We start from the raw sequence: 27,685 nt of genomic DNA on the forward strand, positions 1-27,685 counted from the left end.
ATTTTTAAAATAAACGCGTATTTTTTATTAACGAACTTAAAAAAGTTTTTTTGTTTATTTATAAAATATTTCGTATAACGTTAAACGTTAAACCACTTAGCCTTTCTGGTGTGAAATAAATAAAAATACTTGTTATTTCCGTTAAATTTAATTATTAATAATAACCGACGTTATGGAAATATTAATATAGCCGTTAAAATAATTTTCGAAACGAACGAATAAATTATTGCTATAAGTAATGTTTATAAAGGAAAGTAAACATCGTACCGGTATTTTAATTATTTTTATTTTATTATATAATATAATTAATATTAGTAATCGAAGACTTTTAGAAATCGTTTAATTATATTAACTTTGCGTGTGAACGAACGATGACGTTACGTTCGTTCACATGGTTCTCCGCGGGCGACTCGGTACGATTTTATATCGAGCACGTTTTTTGTTTTTGTGGTTTTGTATGGATTGGAGATATTTTAAATCTTTTACTTAGACTTATTTCGCACGAGGATTACGGGAGCGACGTTTATTTTAATTTAAGTCGTCCCGATCGCTTAATTGGCCTTTCTTTTTTCTTTACTCGGATCGAGTCGATTAAGCCTAAGTCGTATTAAAGGTGCCAACGTGGTCGCTCTCTCTCCCGTTTACGTCGCTTTCATTTCGAAGAATAATTCGGTTCTGTCGTCATGTCGTCGGGATACAATTTAGAAGAATCGAACGCCGACAGAAACGTGGAAATCTGGAAAATTAAAAAATTAATCAAAAGTCTAGAAGCTGCCAGAGGGTAATTTTTATAATAATTTACTTAAAATCATTAAATATTAATAACTATAAAAAATCACTATAGCTTTAATTTATCATCTCTCGTTTATACTTGGTTAATTAAAGTAATTGTATAAAATATGCTCGGTGTGTAATTACTCGTAATTCTCAGTAATGTTATGTAAGAGGAAAAAAACAAAATTTTGTTATAAAGTTTTTCCTTTTGAATAAAAGTTTAATGAAATTACGACGAGAAACGATCGAAACGGTAAAACTACGAAACTTTTGAAACTAGTTTCTGCATGTAGTTACCAAAGAGATGTTGCCGATTCGGTTTAAAATATTCTACTTTATGTGTGACCCTTAGCCGGATATGGTCTCCCGGAGTCGAGTTGCCCGTTTGACCGTTCTCGAGAGTGCTTGGCGTTGTGTGGGCTCGTGTCGAACGTATGTGGAACGTAGAGAACAGGCGGCATGCCCGTATGTGGTAAAAACTGGCCTTTGGAGACGTAGGGTCGCACGTATGGGTGCGGTTCTTTTGACGCTTTTGCTGGCGTGGGAAGGATCTATGATTTCGAAGGGTGAGAAACACCTCGTTTGGAGTTTGTGTGTTACCAAGAAGTGCACTTTTTGAATTGTAATTAGGATAATGGCATCAGTAATTAATCATTTATAGCTGTTTTGGACTTTAATATTTTTATTGATGTGAAGTAACATGAAAAGCAAAATTTGTGTAGGAAAGTAAAGTTTATTCTGTACTTGTCATGGGGAAAAAAGCATTTTTTATTAAACCTTTGTTTAAGTTACGAAAAAAAATAATTTGATTATGGTGGCTGGTTTTGCCCGGTTGTTTATGGCAGTTGGCGTATGAGTTTCCTTTGTGTGAGAGCCTCGTGGACATGGTGGTTGTGAAACACTGAGTATTTTGTAGATAATGCAGGGCCCTCGTCTTCTAAAGACCCAGCGGCATCTTGCTGCATGGTCTACTATTGGAAGCAGTTTGCTCTTTTTGCTTAATGAATCGGGCGGTGTGTGAATTTCGTTTTGTTCTCTCTTGCTAAATGACAGCAGAAATAGGGTACGGCATGCTGAAAACAGCTTGTTACTGACCTGATGTTTGCCAATGACAGTGTCTATTCACCAACACTGACATTGAGGCCACCAACTCTCTTTCTGACATTGCTTGTATTGCCCAGTCATATGGCCTAAAAATTAATGTAGATAAAACCAAATTTCTGGTCACAGATAAAACCAACGTTTACCTAAATGGAGTCTTAATTGAACAAGTGCAAGAATTAAAATATTTAGGATCATTAGTCCAAGAGAGGAAAGTGTCATCTACCCCTGACATCAATAGCTGTATCGGTCAGGAAACTTTGTCATTTGCCTCACTAGAATGGTGTTTATGGCAGAAAACTAACATTGCACTTAAAACTAAAATTTCCCATATTTCGGACATTAATCTTACCAATTCTTCTCTATGGATCTGAAACGTGGACTTTACTCAAACCATATCTGAAAAACTTGAGGTTTTCCAAATGCAATGTTTGCGATAGATCCGGGGAGTTATTACCCTTCGCAATCGCCTATGAAATGAAATTACTGCAACAATCAGCCAACCATTAAAAAGAGCATCCAACTGAAAAGATTGAGATGGTTTGACCATGTCTGTAGAACAGATGTCAGCCAGATACCACATAAGATGCTCTGGTGGAAACACCCTTCGGGCTGGAAAGGGTGGAGAGAAGCACCTGAAAGGACATGGTCCAACCAAATCAGGAAAGATTTGCAAAATCTGCAACTAAGCCTCAATGATGCCAAAGCTATAGCCACAGACTGAAAAGCAAAGAAGGCCATTATTAATGCTGTCAGAATTCCTGCAGCATCTACAGCTGGTGTATGGGCTCCAGAGGAAACCCCATCCCAGTGCTAGCTAAAGGATGGATGATGATGATGATGATATGGCAGCACAGCTTTGCTGTTAATGACTGTTGTTCAATCAGAATTTTAAGTCATTTATATTACAGTAAGTTAACGATGTTTGCAAGAACTTCATTCTCAATCTTTTTTGTCTTGTTTAAAAAGTTAATATTGCACATTGAAGCATATCTCTTGGAATTGAAAAGATTTTGCACTCGATATGTGGTTCATGTTTTTCTGAAGTTTTTGGGTTTGTTTGATATGCGCTATTCTCGATATTTTTACAAAAGAAGCCTGGTAAATATGTAGATAGATCCATGGAGAACATGCAAATTGGTTTCCTTTCTTGGTACTTTTTGTGTTGCAAATATTGTTGAATTTAAAGGCAAACATATAAGATAAATGTTCTTGAATACCAATTCAAATAATATTTGAGTAAGATTTGTATATGTTGTTGTTTAGTTATAATTAAACTTGATTAGAAATCTGGCAGTGCAAACTTACTAAACTGGATTAAAAATGCTTAAAAAATGAATAATGCTATTATTCTCCAACCTTCATTTCACTGTCCCATTTAAAAAAGTAAAATTGAAAGATTTTAATTAATTACTAAACATTCTGGTTAAATTTATTGATTTTGATTTAAAAATTATAGTTTTCACATTGACTATAAATATTTACAAATTTTAATTTAATTTAGAATTTTAAATATTTAAGGTAAACCACATCTTTTTATGGAGAAGGATAAATGAAGATAGACATGTGCCTGTGTTGAAATCTTACGAAACAGACATTAAAAAATAAAAATGAAGGACAAATTGTTTGGTAAAGGATATGGACAGTTTAACTAAAATATGAGATTGTCCTTTGAATTGAAGGACATGGTGATCCCAGTTTTTGGCCACTGTCTGTAGTGATTAGAAATTTTATTCTGTTTAATTATCCAGTTTGAAGAAATATTTTAAAAATAAAATTAAGGCCATATTCATAAAAAGATTTCTTTGTTCTATCTATAGTAGAGTAAGTGAGTATATCTGGAACTTATATCTGTCGGGAGTTTGTGTCAATCTTCATATGATAAATTGAAATAGATTCTAAAAGAAAATTTACTTTTTATTGTAAAGAGCTTTTCTTGTATGTTTGGATTATCATTAATCTTGCAATAGTAATTATGTTATTTCTTTTGCATATAAGATATTAAAAATCCTGCTTTCTGGAAAGGAAATTTACTTTCACTTACTATTTTTCAAGCATGTTGCACAATCATCAGAATATACTGTTACAGTTTAGTTATTCCAAAGTTGATGTGAATGCACTAAAAAATGTTAGTTTATTATTCTAGAAAGCATTTTCGTTTTTTGTAACTTGTATTAAAAGAATAATGATAAATCAATTATTTCATTCTTAATTGACAACACATTTAAGAGAAAAAATTAAAATTATTCTTTTCAACAAATTATTAGTGTTTATTTTTTATAACTTGATTCAGGTTTCAAATACTAAAAATTATATTAATTCATTATCTGTTAAATTAACTTTAATAATTAGATTAAATAATTTAAAATAAAACTATCATAAAATGATGACATATCTATTTATAATATCAAATTATTCTAATAACTAAATAAATTAGTAGACAATATAGTTTAGATTTAGTAGTATACACCTATCCCACGTTTTACACGGTACTTCTTTTACACGTTTTCGCTTTTACACGGTTTAAAAAATAAATGTAGAAAATAAACTGGCTATGACCAAAAGGAACAATTTTTAACTCTAATCTACATCTATATTCTAATCCACCTTAATTATATGTTTTAGTTGATATTTAGGATACTAGGTGACAGTTTTATTTCAATCTGTCAAATAGTAACCGATAAACCGATATAGGGTACGCCCTCATACGCACGAAGTTGCATTCATTGCACATAGTTTTAAACCAGAAATTTTAATTTTTTGTATTCATAAGTAACAAACGATTACATTACGATACATTTTTATGAATCTTTCAGATTTTATTTTTTGTTCCTTTGTACTTTGTATTTAATTAATATAAGAATATATTTTTTTTGCCTTTCAATATTTTTGTTTGATTTATGTACGTTTAAAAAATTGAAAAAAATTCATAATTAATAAACAACGAAATTATGCGTTTTTTGCATACTTTTCGATTTACATGGTTTTACATTCAAAAAGATACAAATTCGAGTTACACGTTTTTCTCAGGAACCTATCTTCCGTGTAAATCGAGGGATAGGTGTATAAATGTAGTAAGTAGAGTTTGATTTTATGTTCCAATGTTTCCTTATCAAAAATTCCTAATTTTGTTTACATAAAAACTTATTTTTTTGTGTGATTAGAAAATATTGAATAAACCATGAAGTAAATATACTTAAAAATAAGTAAATTTTAATTAAAATGTATTTTCTAATTCTAATTTGTCAAGGAAAAAAGTCAAGAAGGAATTCTGTGTTGTTTGCATTTAATTTTAATAAAAAGAAAGCTGTAACAGGCAAATCAAAAAAGAATGATTATTTACAGATGACTGTGTTAAAATTAATAACAAAGGCATTAAAAAAATAGGTGCTGACAAGAAATAGAAGTGAGATATTCTCTTCAATTTGTTTTAACAATGCTTAACAAGAAGTACTTTCTATCTCTTGAAGCTGAAATAATCCAAAATAGTTTGCTTTTGAAAGAAATTCTCCACAGAGGGATTGCCTGTTTTTTATACTGAAGATTGAATCTGCTATAAAAAGAGTATTAGTTTATAAATTTAAATTTATAGTAAATAAAAATGGTCCAACATTAAGATGTTTTGTATGTGAGAATTTATTAATTCTTAAGCGTTTTTCTTTATACTTTGCTAAATTTTAAATATATTTTATCAAAATAACCCATATATATATTTAATATTAAAATAGATTAAAAAATAAAAAGAAATGCTAAATTATTTAATTAGTGAAAACTTAAACATTTCAAAACATCTAATATTCTTTTCTTAGAATTTTATTACTATAGCATTATATTGTTATTTTTTGTGTATATTTTTCTTTTAATAGTTTTGTCCTTTTTATTTAAAGGGCATCTTGAGAAAAGTTTTTGTTGTCCTGTAATACATTTTTTATTTTTTATTGTAAAACTAGTCAACACGTAAAAACTATTTATTGCATTAAAGAGATTCTTTTGAGAGTATTTCCGAGTTCTTCGACGAGAGACATTCTGAAGATAGTGCAATGTTCTGGAACACTTAAATTTTTATACTGGTATATAAAAATTTTATAAGAGACAATCCTAAGAAAATGGATTTTTAGGTTCTTTGGTATTTCTGGGTGTTCTTAGATATTAACATAAAATAAAAAAAATAGTAATAATTTAAAATTGATATAGAAAAAATTTGTATGCTTTTAAGCACTTTAGGTTTCTTCTAAACTTTGAATTGTTTTCTGATCATTTCTGACAATAATTAGACCTTACTGAAAATGTTTACAAAAGAACAGAAAAATAACATTACTTGTTATCCAAATGAAATTATCAATTAAAGACTGTTTATTGAAGAGTTAATTCTGCTTGTACAAGATAAAAAAGATGACAAAACAGTAAAAATATAGAAATTGTTTCAAGAAGTTTATATGTTTAAGTTTCCTATTATTACATGTAAAAAATTTAAAAGACTAATGCATAAAAGATGAAATGTGAAAGTTTTCATATTTAAGATATAGATTACGGAATATATTTAACATTTTAATTCTAGGAAGTAAAACAGAATAAGTGATATAAGAAAAACTATAATTTTAATTTTTAAACAAAAATTTATTGATTTGAAATTAAATGTATAGAAATTTTGACTTTCTGCTTAAAACAATTTTAAAAATAATATATTCTAACAAATGTTAAATTATTTTGATCAGAATGTACGATACAAAAGAAAATTGATAAAAGTTCTAGTTTTGTGCTATTTGATTCTAGTATATAGTTTTATATAGGGTTGGCTAAGTTCACGTGGGTTTTTTTTTTATTGTGTAAATGAAAGACAATTTTTTCAGAGAAAGCAATAAATTTATTCAATAAGGTATAAACTATTTTGATTTACAATCTTTTGCCATCTTTTGGGCAGCTCTATACTTCCTTGCTCAGAGAACTTTGGTCTTTCTTTGCAAAAAACTGTTTTAAGTGCTGTTTGATGTCTTCCTCTGAAACAAAGTGCTGTTTATTTAAATCATTTTGAAGTGAACAAAATAGATAGTAATCAGAGTGTTAATATCTGGTGAGTATGGCGAATGTGACAAGACCTTGCATTTGCAAAGGTTTGGTGTTGTGATGGAAGACATCTTTCCAATTTACCAATTCCAGACACTTGTAAATAGCTGCATTCAATTTATCCAGTTGGTTATAGTATGCATCCAAATTGATTGTTCTCTTCTTCAGAAGCAGCTTGTAGAACACAAAACCCTTTCCACCAAATTGAGAGCATGATCTTGTTTGGTTGAAGTCATGTCTTTGAAGTGATTTGCCATACAGTTCCCACAATCATTTGCATTCAATGTTGTATACGATTATTTTTCATTGCTTGTTATCATCTGCTTCAGAAAAGGATCTCTTTCTTCACATTTTCTTAGTGAATCACCGATGGAAATGCATTCTAGGCAATTTGTTTCAGGCAGTTGGCATTTGATGCAAATGGTTTTCCACACTCAATTTCAATATTTGGAGAATGCCTGCAATCTCACTTTATACAGTGTGGATTGGTCAGAATCAATCTCTTACAGCTGGCCCAAGCATGTTATACAGTGTGTCTTGGACAGAACTAAATCTTGTGGCACACATTCTTTGACACTTCTTGCCACACATTGCACATATATTCTTACAAGTTTGCACAGCATTTTTGCCTTTTAAAATAAAAAAGCATAATGTGCCAAAAATGCTCATTCTGTTTATCTATTTTTCAATTGATATCAAACACACAAAACACAACCAATCTTTACACTTTAAAAAAAATAAATGTTGAAATGTCAATTTCAGTTACAAGTTTTCAGAATTTGAACTGAAGTTTGTTGCTTTTCCTAATGTCTACTACCATCTATCAACAAAACAACATGGAGTTATTGGCCAAGCTTATATCATTTGGAAAAAGAAAATTAGTCTTCTTTACAGCTTTGATTTTTAAGTCTTATAGCATTAATCCCAGCTGAGCTCTAAAAGATTTTAAATCTGAAATGACTTATTGAAATATTTTTTATTAGTAACAGAAATATCAGTACTTTTTATTCAAGTTTAATGCAAAAAAATTAAGATATTAAATTACTTTAACTTATATATAAACTTCTTTACTTGTAAGTAAAAATTTCATTTTCATGAAATGAAATAAAAAGTCAAAAATCAATCAGTCTTAAATTTTAACTTTAGAAATATTTCTAAACTTCACTTCATTGTTACATATATAAATAAATTAAATAGTGAAAATCAATTTAATCATTTAAGAGTACAAAACAAAACTTTTAAAATACGAGGGTGATTCAAAAAGTTAAGTTCAACAAGAGCTCTCATGGGTGTAATATTCCTCTTCTTGTTCAAATTTCCCATTAGGGCAACAGCAGAAGACCACAGCTTTATTGCACAGATGGTGCAAATGTTACTTCAGACTTACAATATCATTTTGAAAATGGCTGCGCTCTTGGAAATGTGGTCAAACGTGGAAGTGTGTAGTGTGATGTGATTCGGTCTGAAGGGTAACTCACCAGTAGAAATTCATCGTCAATGTGTTGAGGTGTACGGTGGTAATGTCATGTCACAAAACAAGTGTGGGTTTGGTGCACTGTGCTTGATAAAGGCAGGACTGAGAAAACTGAATTGTTATGATGCTTCAAGTGGGAGGTACTGGAACATCCTTCCTATAGCCCCAACCTAGAACCCTGTGATTTCCATCTCTTTGGACCATTGAAAAAGCGTCTGGGTGGTAGGCAATTCCAAACTGACATGGAAGTTCAGCAAGCCGTCATGGTGTGGTCGACGGGGCTTGATGCAGAGTTCTTCTCTGCCGGCATTGATGCCTTGGTATATTGTTGGAATAAATGTTTAGATAAGTGTGATACTGAAAAATAATATGTAGCAGTATCATAATAATCTGTATCACTATATCTGCCTGCAAAATAAAATTTGTACAGAACTCTTGTTACCTTACTTTTTGAATCATCCTCGTAAAACAATATCTGATAAACCAAATTTAAAGTTTTGTGCTATTTGAAATTAAAGTTTGAAAAGTGTTTTTGTAAAATATAAAAAAGTTAACAGAATTTGGAATTATTTATTTTAATGTGGTAAATCAATCTCTCTAAATTTGTAAATAAGTTCTTATCAGCAAGAAAATTAATCAAGTTAATCTATTAGGATATGACACTATCTATATTTCTACATTTTTCAAGAAATAACAATCTCTTGTCAATAAAAGTCATTAATATCTCAAATGTTTACTTGATTTAATAAAGTAGAACCATAGAATGGTTAAAAGCAGATTAATTTTAGACTCCTGTATCAAGAAACTTGAATATTTGCTCAAGAATGATTTTATCTTTAAGAGAAAAATAAAGTATTGAGAAGATCTGGCCAAAATTATTTCAAATTGTTATAGTTTGTGACAATGGTTATCTTGCCTTAATAACAAGATGTTACGACAGAGCTCATACTAGAGAATTATCTGTAATTTCCTGCTATTAAGCATAAATCTTAATGAGAATGGCATTTATGCAATAAAATTCTTTTATTTTTTTCATCTTACCAAAAAAAGCTCCTTTAAGTGACTGTAGAGGATAATATTGGAATTTGATTCTCAGATTAATTCTGAATGTGTTTTCATTTGGAAAGAACAAGGAATCCAAATTTGTCCTCTAGCATCTGGAAAGGAAGCACATTTGCTGACAGCAGAATATTTTTCTAGATGTCACTGTTAAATAGATGCACATCATTTCATATAAATGCTGAATAATCCAAGTGCTTCCTGCTTTCAGTTGTTCTGAGCTTCTGACTGTATAGCATTAGCATGTAGCAGAGATAAGATTGCCAGCATAGTGTAAAATTTTTCTATTAGTTCTCTTGGATTCTAATGACTTTGGATGATGATGCTTATCTGCATAGGTTTGGCTTGGACTGCTGAGAGGCTTTGTCCACCCATTAAATATTCTTCCTCTCAGGGAAGAATATTTAAAAGATGGACTGTTGCAGATCCTGGACACAAACTTAATAGAGCATGTCTAGGATAGTCCAAGGAGATGCATTATAGTTTAACTTTCAAAATGCTTGATGAATTTCTTTGAGGAATGGAATTTGTTTCTTTGTTTCTAGTTGTAGCTCTCTGTTAGTTATTTGGCCTTGGATCATGTTCCTGTTATTTCTTTGCACTTATGATTTTTTGTTGTTTTAATCCAAATTCTGTATAATTATGATATATCAAAATAAGAATTTATTGTTAAGTTTAGCTATAATGTTTTTAGTTTTATAATTGTTTTTGCATGCATAACAAATAAATTCTATTTATTATTTTTGAAAACTAAATGAATTATAACTTCTGGATTTTAAGTTTGGATATTAATATAATTGAGCTACTAAATTAATTTATTCTAACCTGACAATGACTACTAAAAGTAGTTAAAAATGCTAGTTTTCTTCAGTAAATGTTACTGGGTTTTTGGTATTTTGTGTTTGTTGTAATTAACCCTTTGACCTTTTTCCATCAAAATTTAATAGCATCATACATAAGTTACCATGCTAAATTTTGTTTCTTAATCTTCATCCCATCCAGAGATATTAAACTAAATAGATTGCAGTATTGTGCATACACACACATGCATATGTACACACACACACACACACACACACACACACACACACACACACGTCCATGGAAATGTTTTTGCTTAGGAGGTCTCAAAATGTGAAGATTTGCAAAAAATCTCAAGGTCAAATTTGTTGCAACTTTAATACTTTTCCTTGTTATGTATACATAACATCTGGCCAGGAAAGTAAAAGGGAGAAAGAAAGAAAAAAAAATTAAATTACTTAAAGTTAATTATTTTTAATATAGAGTAGGATACCGAATTGCTGATAATACAACTGTGATTTATTATTAAGTTATTAATAAGCTTTGTATAATAAAAAATTTATTTAACTTTTTTAATTAAATTCTATCATTAATGCAAATTTTTAAATATTTATAGGAATGGCACAAGCATGATTTCCCTCATTATTCCTCCTAAAGATCAAATATCGAGAGTATCGAAAATGCTTGCAGATGAATTCGGTACAGCTTCAAATATAAAAAGTAGAGTAAATAGATTATCTGTATTAGGAGCTATAACGTCTGTCCAGCATAGATTGAAATTATATACTAAAGGTTAGTTTAAACTTTTTATTAACTAATTTGTTGCTATTTATATACTTTTCCAGTTTACATATTTTTAACTTTATACTGAATGATTAATTTTGATAATAGCAAGGTTGAGGCCGAAGTTTTCAACGTGAAAATGTGTACGTCAGACATTCAGCATTGCTTTCCTGTAAGCCTAGAAATTTGACAATAGTGTTTGGAAAGTCGGTGAAATCATGCTCGACATTCCAAATGCCATTGTCAAACTTCTAGGCTTACAGGAAGGCGGTGCTGAATGTCCAACATACACGTTTTCGCATTGAAAACTTTGGCCTCAACCTCGCTAATTATTATAATTTGCAATGATTTTTTTCTCTCTTCCTTTATAAACAGTCATAGTATAGAAAAAGTAAGAAAATTGTAATTTTGATACCTTAATAAATTAAAGAAATTTGACAAATTCAGTCTTTTTTTTTTTTTTTAAACAATTACTAATCTTTTTCTTCAACAAGTACAATATGTATCTAATTTGTTGTGAAAAACATACCATTTTTTTAATTTTCAATCCTTACTCAATACAATAGCAATATTTGAGGACATTTCATATAAAATTATATAAAAGAAGACACTCAATACACAAACTAAACACATTAATTCAATGTTTAATTTCTATAATTGCCACTTAACTGGGTTAATTGGTTTATTAACAATCCTCTAATTCAGTTTATGCTTTATACAATATTGAATGCATAAATTAGTATTATATCAGTAATATATATTCAAGAAACAAAATTATACAATTTTAAAGTTGAATAAAATTCTGAAAAGATATGGGCAAATAAAAAGAATCCATCAATCAAAAACTCTGCTTAACAATGTTTTTTTATTTGCTGTTTAAAGCTCATTCTTGCTTTATCGCACTTTGAAAATATACAAATTTATTAAAGGACAAAAAAACACACAGTATAAAAGACGTTTTTACATATAAAAATTTTGTAAATTCTCTGATGTAAATTATATTTTGTGTATTATTTCTGTCTTTGTAATCATTTAAGCAAAAAAACATGTTATAATTTCATGTTTTTCCTTATTTCAATTTTATCAGCTAATCGAATTTTTATTTTAATAGCTGCATGTGCCTGGCATTGTTTGGGCTTTTGAGGGGCTAGGGATTGGTGAGGTTGAGTTAGGAGAGAGATAAAAACAATGGTATTAGTAACTAAAATGTACATTTATTGATCTCAGTATTTACAATAATGAAACTGCAAAATACAAAAATTGCTCAGACTAAAGTTAACAGAGCAATGGTGACGTGTTTGTTTCAGAGACTTATTGTACTTTTATGCCTGAACTATTGCAGCTTTCTCAAATTTCTTTTCAGCAACATCAAATACAGGCTAAAAGCTTTAATTTGATACTTGTACTGTATTTGTAGTTCTAGCCATTTACTCAAATAAGTTGGACAAACTGAAATCCTCTTTCAGTTAATATATAGATATAGAATACAGATTACTAGGACATGCGCAACTTTGTTATGTCACAATAGGATTGAGACAGCTGGAAAGAAGGCAATCCTTGCACCAGCTGGACAAGAACAGACAATCTTTGCACTTGCTACCCATTTAGAGACTATCCTTGCACTGGCTAGGCACAGATAGCAATCCAAGAACAAAGCAATTGACATTGATTGCTTTGTTCTTGTGTTTTGTTTCTGTATCATTAGGTACACTCAGTGCTGGTTTTTTTTCTATTTTTGCCTCCTAAATCATGTCAGGAAGCTGGGACATTGTCACTTTGACCCATTGGAAAATGCCAAAATTCTATCAAACTCAAGCCATCAAGTTTTGAGAACAAACTCAATCCTATAAGCCAATAGAAGATGCACTAGCAACCTTGGGACATTGCTCAACAAAGTTGTGAAGACTAGGATGTTAAGATTAGCAACTTTGATCATATGTTGTTGGGCTGTCACAACCCATCCAACACAGATCACTTTTCAAATATTAATAGTAGACCTGTATTAATTAGTATTAGTATCATTGCTCATCCTCTCTTTCAGGAGGAAGTAAACCACTACTTTTGATGATAGAAAAAAGGGACTGTTGTGGAAGAGGGTTGAATTACTTTGACTCCTTTTTGCAACACTCCTTTCTTTCTATCAGATCCAGCAGTATGGTGGCTTTCAAATAGGAAAATTACATAATACAAAAACCACTTAAAACATATTTTGTGTTGGCCAGTAACTTTGTGAGTGCAGAGTTTAAATATTTGGTCCGTTTTTTTTTTTTTTTTTTTTGTGAAATTTGATTGTTGGCACATTACTATTTGATATTTGACTGTGACTGGTACAGTTTCTTAGTTAACATTAGGAAAAATACATCTTAAATTTTTTAAGATTTCTTATTTTCAATTGGGGTCTACTTGACCAATGAAATTGTACCATTTCTTACCATAGAAGTATTGCGATAAACATGACAATGGTAAGCTAAAGTAACCGAACTCTCTATATGGTTTTCATTTTAATATTTGATTTATATAACTACAAAGGTTATCTTATGTAAGGGTTTATCACACCAAGTGACCAATTTAACATTTTAAAAGTTCTTTATTCCTCTACTGTACACAATTTAATGAATTTTTAAAATGTGTTGGGCACTCAGTGTGATAAATCCTTACATACAATAACCTTTGTAAATATAAATCAAATATTATAATATAATGTAATAGAAGGGTTAGAAATACCAAATAATTTAATAATCTTATTCTTTGCTGCTGTTATTTTTTGCCTGAGCAACACTGGGCTCATCTGCTAGTTACTAATATATTGGTTTCACAAAGTTTGTATTTGTTAAGTATTTAATATTAAGGTTTTTTGAAAAGTAAAAATATTGCAGAGTATATTTAAAGTACATTTTAATATTTTTATTTATTATAGTTAAGGGACATACATCCATCAATTACATGATACATTTTAAGGGATGGTCACAAAAAGTATATGTTTCTGCAAGGTTTTGCCTTTGTAGAACTTGTTAGTGGTATCAGTGGCATACAAATTTGTTTTTACAAGCTTACTTACTAGTCATATGAATAAACTATCAGTTAAAATAGGTCTGCAAGTATTTTCTAAGTCATTTCTTCAATGTTAGGAGAGTCCATGAACTGTTGTACATGTAGTTAAAGTAGGGAAGGTTTGCCAAAAGTATTAAAATTGGCTCAAAAAATTGTAAATGTAATCAATGGATGGCCTTAACTTAGGTTCAACAAATTCAAAATAATGAATGTTTTTAAATATATATATGTCAGTTTATTAAAAACAACAAAATTTCAAATAGTGTATTTATTAATAATTATTTTATACTGCAAAATGTGAATTAAGTAATGAAAAATGTGTTTTGTATTTGTAAATTATAAAGTATAAATATATAAATTTATACTTTATAAATTATATATATAAGGTATTACATTTACAGTATGGATCAATTTTAAATAATTATTAATTGGAGTTATTTTCAACAGTTTTTACATAACTAGATTGAGAAGTTTAATATTAAAATTTTGATGTTTGCTATATTTTCTAGAATATTTATTTAAAAAAATCTTTTATTAAATTGAATTATTAAATTATTTTTCAGTGCCACCAAATGGACTTGTAATATATTGTGGAACTATTGTTACAGAAGAAGGAAAAGAAAAGAAAGTGAATATTGATTTTGAGCCATTCAAACCGATTAATACTTCCTTGTATTTATGTGACAATAAATTTCATACTGAGGTATCAATCTGCTTTTATTAAATTAAAATTTTATATATTTTCATTATGTTAAAAAATAATTAATAATGCTTTATTGTGTATAATACTGAATATAATTTCCAAAATACTGATATATTTATTTTTTTGGATAAATGAGGTTAAAATAAATGAATAGTTTATATTTTATTCAGATTTGATGTCAAATTAATAAAAACAAAAAAAATTGTAGAATATTGAACAGTTCTGTGAAATAGATAATACACTGCCAGAAATGGAACTCCCAACACAAAGTAGGAGTTATGCTAGATGAATGAAAATTACACAGAATATTTATCTGCTTTATTTTTTACATTGATATGAGTTTTGAGAATATAACTCACAAAATGTGCATGCAACACCACACGAAAGTTGAATATTATCTATCTCAATACCCACTTAAGTCACTGCCACATTGAATAAAGCATTTGATTGTAAAAGTGTTGGATGTCATCCTGTGGGATAACATTCCAAGCCTGCTGCACCTACAGGGTCAGATTGGCAATGGTTGCTGCTGGTTATGGATGAACTTGGATCTGTCATCCAATCATGTTCCAGACTTACTCTGTTGGAAAAAGATTTGGAGATCTTACTGACCAGGTTAACACACATTAACATCTCGAATAGCACGTGGGTTCCAGCTATAGTATGGAAATGAGCATTATCGTTTGTGTTTACTTTTGATGGAGAATTTTCAGTGGAATTGCAGGAAACAACTAGGCGTTGAGGTGTCCCTATTCCAATCTCCTGCAACTGGGTTTCTGTGGCTATTCTATCATGGTTTGCCTTATTTATTCTAATTCAATCGTCCAATCATTGGGACAATTTGAGTCACCTGAAGAGAGAAGCAATAGGGATCTTTGTTGAATCAGTATATCAATGTTACCACCTCCCCTTGTAAACAACAGGAACTTCCTTCAAAAATGAAGAAAATCCTGTTGTGACTCACAACTTAAACAGAAAAATGATTTTTTCTTTAAATGATTAATGTTACATTAATTTAAATATTTTAAAAATAATTATGGTCCCCTGGATCTCATGTAGGGATTCATCTACTTTATAGTTATTGAGTTCAGATTTACAATCTGTATGTGTAATTTTTCGAACATTTTTTCAATAAATGATTTATTAAAAATTACTTGCCACCACAAAGCAGCTGTTAAGATCATAAATTACTTTATAAATGCAAGAAAACCGAATATCTTTCTACACTTTAAAGTGGTTAGCAAATTGCCTTTGTATCACAGCCATTGAACTTTCACCAAATAAATGCTGTTTTTTTAACCTTGAAATTGTTTCTTTTTCATCACTATTGTACTACATTTCTTATTGAATGAATGAATAAGTTTGGGAAAATGTTTGGTTTCTCAGTACCATAAGCTTAATTCCAACAATAAGAGAGAAGTTTAATAACATTAATTAATATGTATGAAGATAAATGTTGTTTGACAACTTAAACAGATTAGTGTTTTCTAATATATAATGAATATTGTTTGGCTTTTTACAACCTGCCCTCCTACCTATTCCTATTTTAAGTCAGTCTTTATTTGCCGCCTATGGTCAAAATTCTTCCTCAGAGTATTTGAAGTGATTCCTTGTTTTGGTTTTAAAATATCTTGTACATAATTAATTCTTTCAGAATATCAAAGGTGGGACTTTGTGTTTTTGTAAAATAGGTTATGGATGACAGTATCCGTTATTTAGAGGTAAATATTATAGATGTTGTATTTGAAGCATCCGGGGATGGTAAAAATGTCTGTTAAGTAGAGATATCTGCTATTCGGAAGTGTTTGTTAATGGAGATTTTACTACATTTAGTTGTAAAGAATAAATATTAATATAAAAAAATTTTATTTTAAAATTTTAATCAATTACCTGAATTTGTCAATTTTAAATGCATAAAATTTGAATACATCTGAAATTTAATGGAAAAATTACATTTCAAAAGCATTTTGTTTGCATTTCATTCTTGTTGATTTCTTAACTTTTAAAATTAGCAACTTGTCTCATTTCAAGATATGAAAATTTATGTATTAATAAAATGCATTTTATTGACTTTATAGGCTTTATCAGCTCTTTTAGCAGATGATAATAAATTTGGGTTTATTGTAATGGATGGTAGTGGTGCTTTATTTGGCACTCTTCAGGGTAATACAAGAGAAGTTTTACATAAGTTTACAGTCGATCTACCTAAAAAGCATGGTAAGTATATTTGGTAGTATCCAAAATTTATTTTTTAATAATCTGTTTTATTATCATCATTAATTTAATCATATTAAAACAAACATTATCATATTTCATAATATATTCATTGTAAGATAATATGAAAGATAGAATGAAGATATTAAGTTACAAATGTGTAAAATTTACTGAAATAAAATGTAATGAATCACTTCAGAAATTCCTTCCTATCTTATGGAGAAAAGTATTTGTTGCAATTTAAAATATATTGTAAATATTACTACAAGAAACCATATAAGATCTGGTGATTCTTTTGGTGGCCTTCCAAATTCTTTGATATTTGGAGTTATACTCTACAATCATTCTAAATTTAAAGATACGTTTAATAAAATAAACCTCGATTTTTTTCAGTTTTGTCCAAATAATTTATACTCAAATAGGCAGGATATAGCCATATATCTGGCCAACAATAGAATCAAATAAAGTCCCGAAAAATATTTTAAAAAACTGTAGATACACTTTATATCTTTTGAAAACAGATTTTTCCAAATATCACTTTTTATTTACATTTTTACTGATGGAATAGTTAATATATAATTATTAGCGAATCCCGAGCGTTGGCTGAGAAATTATAGTTATCATACTCTTCCATGGCAACAAGCTGCAAAATATGTTTCTACAGTTTGTCCAGGACAACATTATTTACCAAAGCCATCCAATAACACACACCGGATTTCACTACAGGACAATATATTTGCCATTCCGATTATTTACACGAGCATTTTCGGATAGCATTTTGATGCGAATTAGTTTGCAGACCATATTGTTTATTATTGGTTTATTTCTCCAGATCAGTGGTTCTCAAAGTGGGTTCTGCAGAACCCTTGGGTTCTATGAAGCAAGGTCAGGGGTTCCGTAAAGCTACATTGAAAAGCAACATTTAATCATAACATAAGAAATCGGTACATATTGGTGTGAATTGGGATTTTCAAGATATGCTAGCACGAAAACTAAGTATTGAAGCAGACTGGATGCTGTCCCAGCTATGAGAATCCAGTTATCAAGTATAAAACCAAATTTCCAGAAGATACTTACATAAAAAAAAACAGATGCATTCATCTCACTAAAATTTGATATTCCAATTTATGGTAAGTGTGTTTCAAATAAAATATTTCTTTTATTATAATAAGTATTAATTTAAATAAGGGTTCCATTATATTACAAATAATGTAAAAGGTTCCATTGCAAACAAAGTTTGAGAACCACTGCTCCAGAGTGATAAAAATATAGCCACGTGGGGAAATTTGCACTTCCTTGCCAAAACCTGGACAAACCTCTGAGCCACAGCCACCGGCACAAACATAAGATAGCGATAGCATACAGGGGATGAAGATCCAGGGCTACTCAGAGGTATTGTCTCGGTGTGAAAAGAGGGGAAGGGGAAAGGTAAAGTGAGGTAGGAAAGGGGATGAAAAAGAAGTATCATGGCGTCTGCGTCGGCATTTATTAACAAAAATAAAATAAATACAAAGTTGTACATATATACAATCTTCCTGACACTTTCAGGAATTTACAATAATATAATACAGCCATTTGGTTGTAAGCATTAGGTTTATACCTAATGTAACAGAAAACAGATCAAAATGAGGAAAACAGCAAAGATTACATTCATTCCAGAATTTGTCAATTGTAACGTTTACAGAATATTGCACGATCAGTTCTTGGAAATGATTTGCCAGGGGCACATACACAGTACCAACACAAACGTTCGTGTATTTACAATGAAATGAAAGCCCGACAATGTGTGAAGCAATATAAACAGAGTACCCATGCCTTAGGCTAAAACCAAGCATATCGCTTGTGCACAATGTTGCTTGAAACAGGAATACAACATAATAATAATTAACAATTTAACAGAATGGAAAAAGATTTACATTTGTATACAAGTTGATGTAACATTGCAGAAACTTACTGCTGTCTTGAATGACTATAAGAACATACCAGAAATAGTTTGCAAATAACAAAATACTGTTCACATTAAAAAGAGGGCAAACAGTTCTAAGATTTAATGCACTAACATCCTGCATGACTTTCAGGTCTTCCTAAGTTTGGTTGAAGTTTGCTTTGAGAGCTCCTGTCTCCTCGATGAACTTCATTAGTCTTTCAAACATTTGCTTGTTTGTGATCAGCTTCTGAAGGGGACAAGGCCAGTTGTATCCATTGTACAATGTGCAGTACTGTATGTTTTCTCGTTGTCTTTTGAAGATCTCGCAATCGAAAATGAAGTGTTCAACATCCTGTTCTGCTGTGTCACTACACTGATGTGTCTGTTTCACTGTGTCCAAATCTGTGCAAATAAGAGTGAAAGTTACTGTGACCAGTTAGCACTTGTGCTGAGAAAAAGTTAATGTTCAAGTGTTTCATAATAAGGCGGTCCTGAATGTTGGGGAGGAAACGATGGGTCAACCGACCAGTGTTCCCATCATTCCATTCATTCTGCCAGAGGTGTATAGCAGTCCGTTCTACCATGTGCCTGATATTGGTTCTTGTGATGTCAGTGTATATTTTATTTTCAGATGAGTTGGCGTAGAGCTTCGCTATCTTGTCCGCCTCCTCATTTCCCTGCACACCTGTATGTCCTCGGACCCAAGCAAAATAAAGGTTTACACTGTTCAGTTGATTGATAGTGTCATGAATCAGTTTTGTCATCTGGCATTTGGTGTTATATCTGTTGATTCTTCGCAGGGCCGTTTGACTGTCCATATAGATGCGCACGTTGCCCTTAATAAGCCTTGACTTCTGAATATATTTTAGTGCACAAGAGATGGCAAACAATTCTGCCTCTGGCACCATACAGTAACCAGCCAGCTTGAAACCCCGATGATGATTAAATGTTGGGTTGCCATGAATCATATGTACAAGGGATACGCCTACTCTTTCGTCCCGTTTGGACCCATCTGTAAAGATGACATAGGTTGGAATTGGATTCGCCTCAATGTTGGTTATGGTTATCCTGTTATTTCTTGCCGGGTGCACACTGGGAGAGATCTCTTTAAAATTATTTTGATCCACAAGCGTCGTGAGGAAGTCTTTGTTAAGATTGGTAGACACCCGATCTCCGCATATGTACTAAGATTTTTGAAACCTGTGCTGTTGCACCTGTTGTCGTCGAGTGTCCAGATTCAGGCAATCATCTTGGCCCTTATGTGTAGTGGCTTAAAACCAGATAGCACTTGCAAGGCAGCATTTGATGCCGTGCGATAAGCCCGACATGTCCTGAGCATTATTGGTTGCTGTGCAGTTTGAAGTTTCTTTTTAATGTTAGTTTTGTCTGCCTCAAGCCCCCAGAATGGAGCCCCATAAAGAATTATAGGTTCTATACATGCTTTGTATAATAATTTGATAGCCTTTTCATTGAATCTCCACTCCTTGTGGGCAATGCTGAGAAGCATGTTGGTTACTTTGCATGCCTTGGTGGTAACATACTCCAGATGTTTGGTCCATGTGAGGCTGTGATCAATCCAGGTTATTTATTTTGGTTTAATAAATCCGATGAAGACGCCCTTTACCTTCCTTTTTCCGCCCCTATCCTATTTTCTGTATTTTCACCTTCGCCTTCTGCCTTCTTTTCTTTACTTTCAAGCCAGGTAATACCACTGAGTGCACCTGGTCTTCCGCCCCTGTCAGCTACAAGTGTACAAGTGTGATCAATCCAGGGCTGGATTATCGAATAGGCAAAGTAGACAAATGTCTAGGGCCCGTAATTCGGAGGGGCCTGGCTTCAGTGCAGATTTCTCTGTTTCAAAACGAGTTAAAAATTATGTAAGAAATTCGATAGGACAGAAAAGGCTGTATTTAACAATTCCTACTAAGCTCCGCTCGACTAGCTATTACCTAGAAAAAAAAAAAAGGATCAACAGCCACCCATGCGTCAGAAGTAATATACACGCCACGAGATCTCTTGCACCATCTAGAACAGTGGTTCCCAACCTTTTCTAGGATGCGGAACACTTTTGTAAGCAATTTTCTTTAGCGGAACACTTACCTAAGTTAATATGAAATACATAAGCTTGTCATCAGTTATTTTATTAGAATTGAGCAGTTATAATTCAAAATCTCTACTCATATTATTAACGCCAATTCTAAGACAGGAAAAAATATACCTAAATAACTTTAATGAGAAACTTGTGCCTGATGTTTTTTACATATTTCATTCAGTTTTCATCATTGCCTTATCTTATTCGAAACAGTAGTACACTCGATAAGTACGAGTCGTACATATATATTTAAGTTTATGAAAATTTTATGATTTTAATTTTTTAATATTCGGCGGATCGAATACGATTGTATACTTTCTGATTTGCGACTAAATCTGCGGAACACTTAGGAGATGCTTACGGAACACCAGTGTTCCGCGGAACACCGGTTGGGAACCACTGATCTAGAACTATTCCTAGGGCTGCCTCTTGTGGTAGTACTGACGTATGGTTATGATTTATTTTCTAAATCTAAACTTATATGTCGCGACATCGCATATTCGATATAGCGTTCAAGTTGCCTCGAGTGCGAAGATATTACTATTCAATAGTGTTTTATAAAAGAGATAAAAAGGGTGACACTACGGTGTGACTTGGAGTGACACCACGATATCCGCACCGGGTGTCACCCATGCTAGCTACACTAATGTCACATTATATAAGATTTGTTCAGAAGCAACTTATTTAAATGGGGTCCCAATTTAAATTTTGTCTAGGGCCCGCTAGAGGCTTAATCCGGCGCTGGATCAATCAATTAATACACCCAGGTATTTGATCCTGTTTACATTGATATAGATTTTGAATGCCTTTTGTAAAGGCTTACGTTTAGAGATAAATTATGGAAAATGTGAAAATATGGTTATTTTTAACTTATATTTTTGACTCCAATCAGATATTTTTTGTAGAATTTCATTTGCCTGCTCCTGTAGTCTCTGTCCATTTTTGTTGGACAGAATCAGCACTGTATCATCAGTGTAGCCGAGGACGGCACAAACATAAGAAACAACTGTTGTTTGGAGATTGTTTCTTTTTGAAATGCATACAAAATAATCTCGAAAAGCGGTTGGCTATTATTGCAGATTCGGTTGTATGAAATATTTCTAAAAATGTGAAATAACATCTCTTCAAAAATTTGCAACTTAAATCAATTAGTTTAATAAAATATCTATTTTAGGACGTGGCGGTCAGTCTGCTTTGAGATTTGCAAGGTTAAGGATGGAAAAGAGGCATAATTACGTACGTAAAGTGGCAGAAGTTGCGACACAGTTATTTATTACTAACGACAAACCAAACATAGCCGGATTGATTTTAGCGGGTTCTGCCGATTTTAAAACAGAATTAAGTCAGTCGGATATGTTCGATCCAGTAAGTAGTTCAGTACCTTCCTACGATTACTTGACTCATTTTCTTTGTTAATTATTAGGAAGCATTTTTTTTTAGAGGTTACAAATTAAAGTTTTAAAGTTAGTAGACGTATCCTACGGTGGAGAAAATGGTTTTAATCAAGCCATTGAATTATCTGCAGAAATTCTTTCTAGTGTTAAATTTATTCAGGAAAAAAAACTTATCGGTAAGAATGTTTTGTTAATTTTTCACGATAGAAATTATGCATTAAATAAAATAATTTGAAATTTTTACGTATTTACTTACAGGGCGTTATTTTGACGAAATATCGCAAGACACCGGGAAGTATTGTTTTGGTGTAGACGATACGTTAAGAGCTTTAGAAATGGGCTCGGTGGAAATTCTGATAGCTTGGGAAAATCTAGATATAGTTCGTTACGTATTAAAAAATCATACTACGGACGGTAAATATTTAAATTCTCGGAAATGTACATACTATACCGTATACGTTACGATTAATATTTTACTTTTAGAGGAAAAGATAATACATCTTACGCCGGAACAAGAAAAAGACAAAACACATTTTACGGATAAAGAAGTAAGTTTTAAATGATTTGTTTTAATAATAATAATAATACAAATTCGATGGTTAAAATAGTTTGATTTATAGAATACATGTAGTATTAGTAACGAGTCGAGTTTCCGAGTAACAAACGAATAAAGCGAAATTGATCCGTATTTGCTCGAAGTCGTATGGAATAACGTTAATTGCGTTAATGTTAGAAAATTTATTGGAAATTCTCGAAATTTGTCAAGTTGGATGCCATCGGAAGAATCGACGACAATCAAATTCTTGCCGATGGTAATGGGGGAGCCGGTCTCGATGGCGTAATTGCGACTTTTTGCTCTTCGAATGTAAAATTGTTCTTTGTCATAGGGTTGCATTTGCTTCTAGACTCGCGTTAAAATTAGACAAATGTAATACTGTAAAATAAGCTATATATTTATATATAGTATTTCCAAAGTGGGAATAATAATTGATTTGTAGATATAATTTTCGTATAATAATTCTTATTGCAAAGTGTTTATATTTTAAACAATCTTATTATAGTTACTCAGACAATATATGTTTTAAAAAAATTATCAACCGTAATTGTTACTTTGGATGTTTTCGTTTCGAATAACTTATTATACATTATTGTTACTACGAGGTGCGTTCAAGTTGTAAGGTCTATTTTTTTCTAGGGGAAGGGAACAGGTAGCAACATGAGTTTTTTTAAAGCAGCAGACATTTTTGTGGTCGCATAACAGAGGGTAGCACTGCGCATGGAACTCTAGCAACAGCAGTTCGAGTGAGAGGCGTTTTTGATACGTAAAATGGCGATGTTTTCATTACAAGAGCAACACGTAATCATTCGTTATCTGCACTTGTGTGGGATGAACCCACCGAAATTCATTGCCAGTTGAGTGACACATGTAATGGTGGTGTCATGGATGTGAAAAATGTGCGTTCGTGGGTGTGATAGCTCAAAGAAGGGCGAACATCGAGTGACAACGAACCGAAACATCCATGCCCACGCACCAGCCGATCTGACATGATTGCGCACGTGAAGCAACTTGCTCCACGCGCAATCATGTTGTCAGGGCCGGATTTACATAAGGGCATTTGGGGCCTGTGCCCAGGGCCCCCACAAAACTGAAAAAAAAATTATGTTTAAACATAATTTTTTTTCTATTACCGCGACAGCCTAGTGTGGCCTAATCATGAGGGCAACAGGCAGAGAAAACCAAACCCGGGAAAAAACCTATGAAACATCGGAAAATTTCGGGAAAAAATTTCACATAGGTATTTTTCAATGAAATTAAAATAATTAGTTTTACACAATAAAATATATGTATGTTTACAATAACCTTATTTTTAAATGAAATTTACAACTTCCTAGTTCAAATCTAATTGAAAGTACAGTATTTTGTGTAAATTTTCTAAATCATCAAATTTGCCTACTCTAAAAGGGGGGACCCCCATCGAATTTGTGCCCAGGGCCTCTGGATTGGTAAATTCGGCCCTGCATGTTGTCATCACGAATTGCTTCCAGCATTCCAGCAAAAGGCTGGACGCATACTCTTTCATCAAGACAATGCTCCAGCTCATCAGACGATGTTAACACAGGAGTTTCTCCGCGAAAACAATGCTGAAGTGGTTTCTCATGCTCACCTGACCTTGCTCCTAGCGATTTTTGGCTTTTTCGAACGATGAAGGACACACTCCGTGGTCGCACATTTTCCAGTCGTACCGCTCTAGCATCGGCGATTTTCCAGTGGTCAAAACAAACCCCTAAAGAAGCGTTTTCAGAGACCATGATGTTATGGTGTCGACGTTGTGAGAAATATGTATATCTGCACAGAGATTATGTTGAGAAATGACAAAATACTTATACAAACAAATTGAAACTTCTGTCAGAAAAAAAAATGGGAGACCTTAGAACTTTAAGGCACCACGTATCAGTTACTTTGTTTACGTGAAATAAAATGGAATATTTTTATGTAAAAATCCCAGAGTTTTTTTTAAATCAAAATGCCAGAAATATCTTTAGGTCGTATCATTTAATCGTAACTATTGTCTGCAGTTAGCAATGCAGGAATTTGAATGTTTGATTATTTCAAAAAAATTAAATTATTCGAAGTATTTTCGTAACGTATACGGTATATAAACGGTAAATTATATTTTGCAGACCGGGGTAGAATTGGAATTGATAGACTCCATGCCACTATTGGAATGGTTAGCAAACAATTATAAGAATTTCGGTGAGTAAAAAGTCGTTATTATAATTTATACATTTTAAAACTAATTAAATATACCGGTTTTTATTCAGAGATAAATTGGGATCTTCCCGATATTTGTATAATTGCCCGATAACGTTTTTCAGTTACGTCTTTGCTGAATTAGCCAGAAATACATCGACTGTTTTGTGTTCATTTACATTTAGTAAACAATTCTTCAGTGGAGAATATATTTTGCCGCGCATGGTTAAACAATCCGAAAAAATCGTGGGACAAACTATTTCTTCATTTACGTTTCGACGGGTTAAATTTCGTATGGATATTTAGGCTTTCCGTTCCGGATGGTTTTACGCAAGTTTTGTCGTTTTCGACGTCTCTCGAGAACGACTGGACGGCGCTCAAACCGACAAGGATCATCCATTGGAGACAGATTTTGGATAATTGTTTTTTCGGGACGGTAGATAAAGACCGGATTCGATTTTGGCACAAATTAAAAATCGCGATAAAATATTTTAAATCTGAAATTTATTTAAGAAATAATGTCGATCGAGAGTTACCTTTATAAATTGATTAGTATTAAATATTTTCTGCTGTACGGGATTCGGTAAATAGATGAAAGTTACGGTTTAGTTTTTAATTTAACAGGCGGATATGTTTTCGGTGGCGTAAAACTTTGAAAAATAAAGGATTGTATTTTCAGGAGCGACTTTGGAAATTATCACGGACAGATCGCAAGAAGGCTCACAGTATGTCAAAGGTTTCGGAGGAATCGGAGGTAAATAATAACAGGACAAGTCCGTTTTACCACTATCCGTAACGCGACCGTTGAAAGGGGGGAAATAAGAGTTCGGTACTTAGGGTTTTCCGGGGGGGAAAGCGAGGAAAACAAAGTCCGCTGACAGACTCCGGGGGCGTAGTTAGATTTAACGGCGCACCCGCCATATTTTATGCGGGGACGGGGTGTAAAGCTGGCGCAGCGGCCTTCGACTTACTGGGCCAATACGTCCGTAAGACGGCATCGTGGGCTGGTTTCGCACCTACGTCATTACCAAGCGGTACAATGCGTCATTGGCGGGAAACGAGTTTTTAGCGCACATTGACTGGTTGCCACTTCGATAAGACCCAGAATAGACAATAGACGCGGAAAGATTTATTGAAGACTATATTATTTATACAGTCTTTCTAAAGATAATACCAAAAAATGGTAGAATATAATCGTCGTCTCTATATCGATACGTGGCCTAAAAATTCAGCCGTCCGACGTCGAGGCTAATAGGTAGCGCGATTAAAAGTAGTTACGGCTGGCAGTAATTTTAATAGTGCGACAGAGTGCGGACTTAACAGACGATGGTTGTATTTTCAGGAATACTGAGATACAGAGTGGATTTTCAGACGCTGGAAGCTCTGGACGGCGTGGACGACTTCGACCTAGACGATCTGTAACTCAATTTTTTGTACGGCAGACGGCAAAATTTGGCCCGGCAACGGAGACCACCCGACTTACCCGGAGCACCCGCCCGGGCCTCTGCTCTTTTATAAGAAGGACCCGGCCGCGCGGGCCGGCCCGGTAATAAAATGGTGCAATCGTTTCGTTTAACTCTCGTCACTTCCTTTCTTCGGACTTCGCGCTTGTTAATACCCCAGTGTCCGCACATTTTACCTTTCGGTTTATAAAAAACGCTCGGCGGGTTCTCGCGGCGGCCAAAACGTACTTAAAGTTAGGGAAAAACCCCAATTTACACCCTTTTCTGGTAAAAATTCGACGCTCCCGTGGTAAAAAATTATAAAAGAAAAATATGGGTAGTTTTTTTTTTACTGGGCGCCAGTCATTTTTACTACTATTTTTAGCGAAATCGATATTTTATTTCGTAATTCACACGTGTTTAAAATTACAATGAATATGTTTATAAACACGTTTATAATTGAACGAAAGTGCCCAGTTAACGGAAAAGTACCAAAATATGTTTGGGCGGGACTCGGAACTACCAAGGGCTGTTTCACACTATGGACGACTGGTCCGATCCGACCCGACCGATCCTAGAATCGGACCGACTAGTAGTAGAAGCATTCACATTGAGTACGATTATATGTCGGTGGCCGATTCTTAAGGACCAATCGGAACGCGAGTTACAGATCAAAATACTTACAATGATTGACTAAGTTTTCAATATAAACTTAAAACATGGCCGTCTTGGAAAGCGATCGTGCATTTCGAATTGTTTTAAAACATATTTCATTCGTATCCAGAAATTGTAGTTCTGAATATGCTAATATTTATCGTCAGGCCATATCTTTGGCAACAATATCTATCGGAATGTTTTATAAACAGCACACAGGTTATAGACAGTTAACGAACCTCTTTGATAAACGTTTCGATAGTAAATTTTTAAAATTTGGGAGAAAAAAGTATATTACATTTTTAATCAATTTAAATAAATGTATCACTAATAACGATGTCGAAGGTGTCAAATACTTCGTGTCTGAAATAAAAAGAACTGCAACAGTTTTACTTATCTA

General features: G+C 32.5%; 1 protein-coding gene across 1 annotated transcript; it reads left to right on the top strand.

Moving 5' to 3' along the window:
* The first annotated feature begins 382 nt into the window (after positions 1–382).
* On the top strand, positions 383–26,765 carry LOC136981311 (eukaryotic peptide chain release factor subunit 1-like). Its single transcript, XM_067277610.1, has 11 exons — positions 383–781; positions 10,890–11,065; positions 14,671–14,810; positions 16,889–17,027; positions 22,218–22,408; positions 22,484–22,613; positions 22,696–22,851; positions 22,921–22,985; positions 25,120–25,192; positions 25,869–25,943; positions 26,532–26,765. The coding sequence occupies exons 1-11, from the start codon at positions 684–686 to the stop codon at positions 26,609–26,611; spliced, it is 1,323 nt and encodes a 440-aa protein (XP_067133711.1). The 5' UTR covers positions 383–683; the 3' UTR covers positions 26,612–26,765.
* The last annotated feature ends 920 nt before the right edge of the window (positions 26,766–27,685 follow it).

The sequence above is a fragment of the Centruroides vittatus genome, unplaced genomic scaffold, assembly GCF_030686945.1.
Source record: "Centruroides vittatus isolate TY-2023 unplaced genomic scaffold, ASM3068694v2 contig_751, whole genome shotgun sequence".
NCBI lineage: Eukaryota > Metazoa > Arthropoda > Arachnida > Scorpiones > Buthidae > Centruroides > Centruroides vittatus.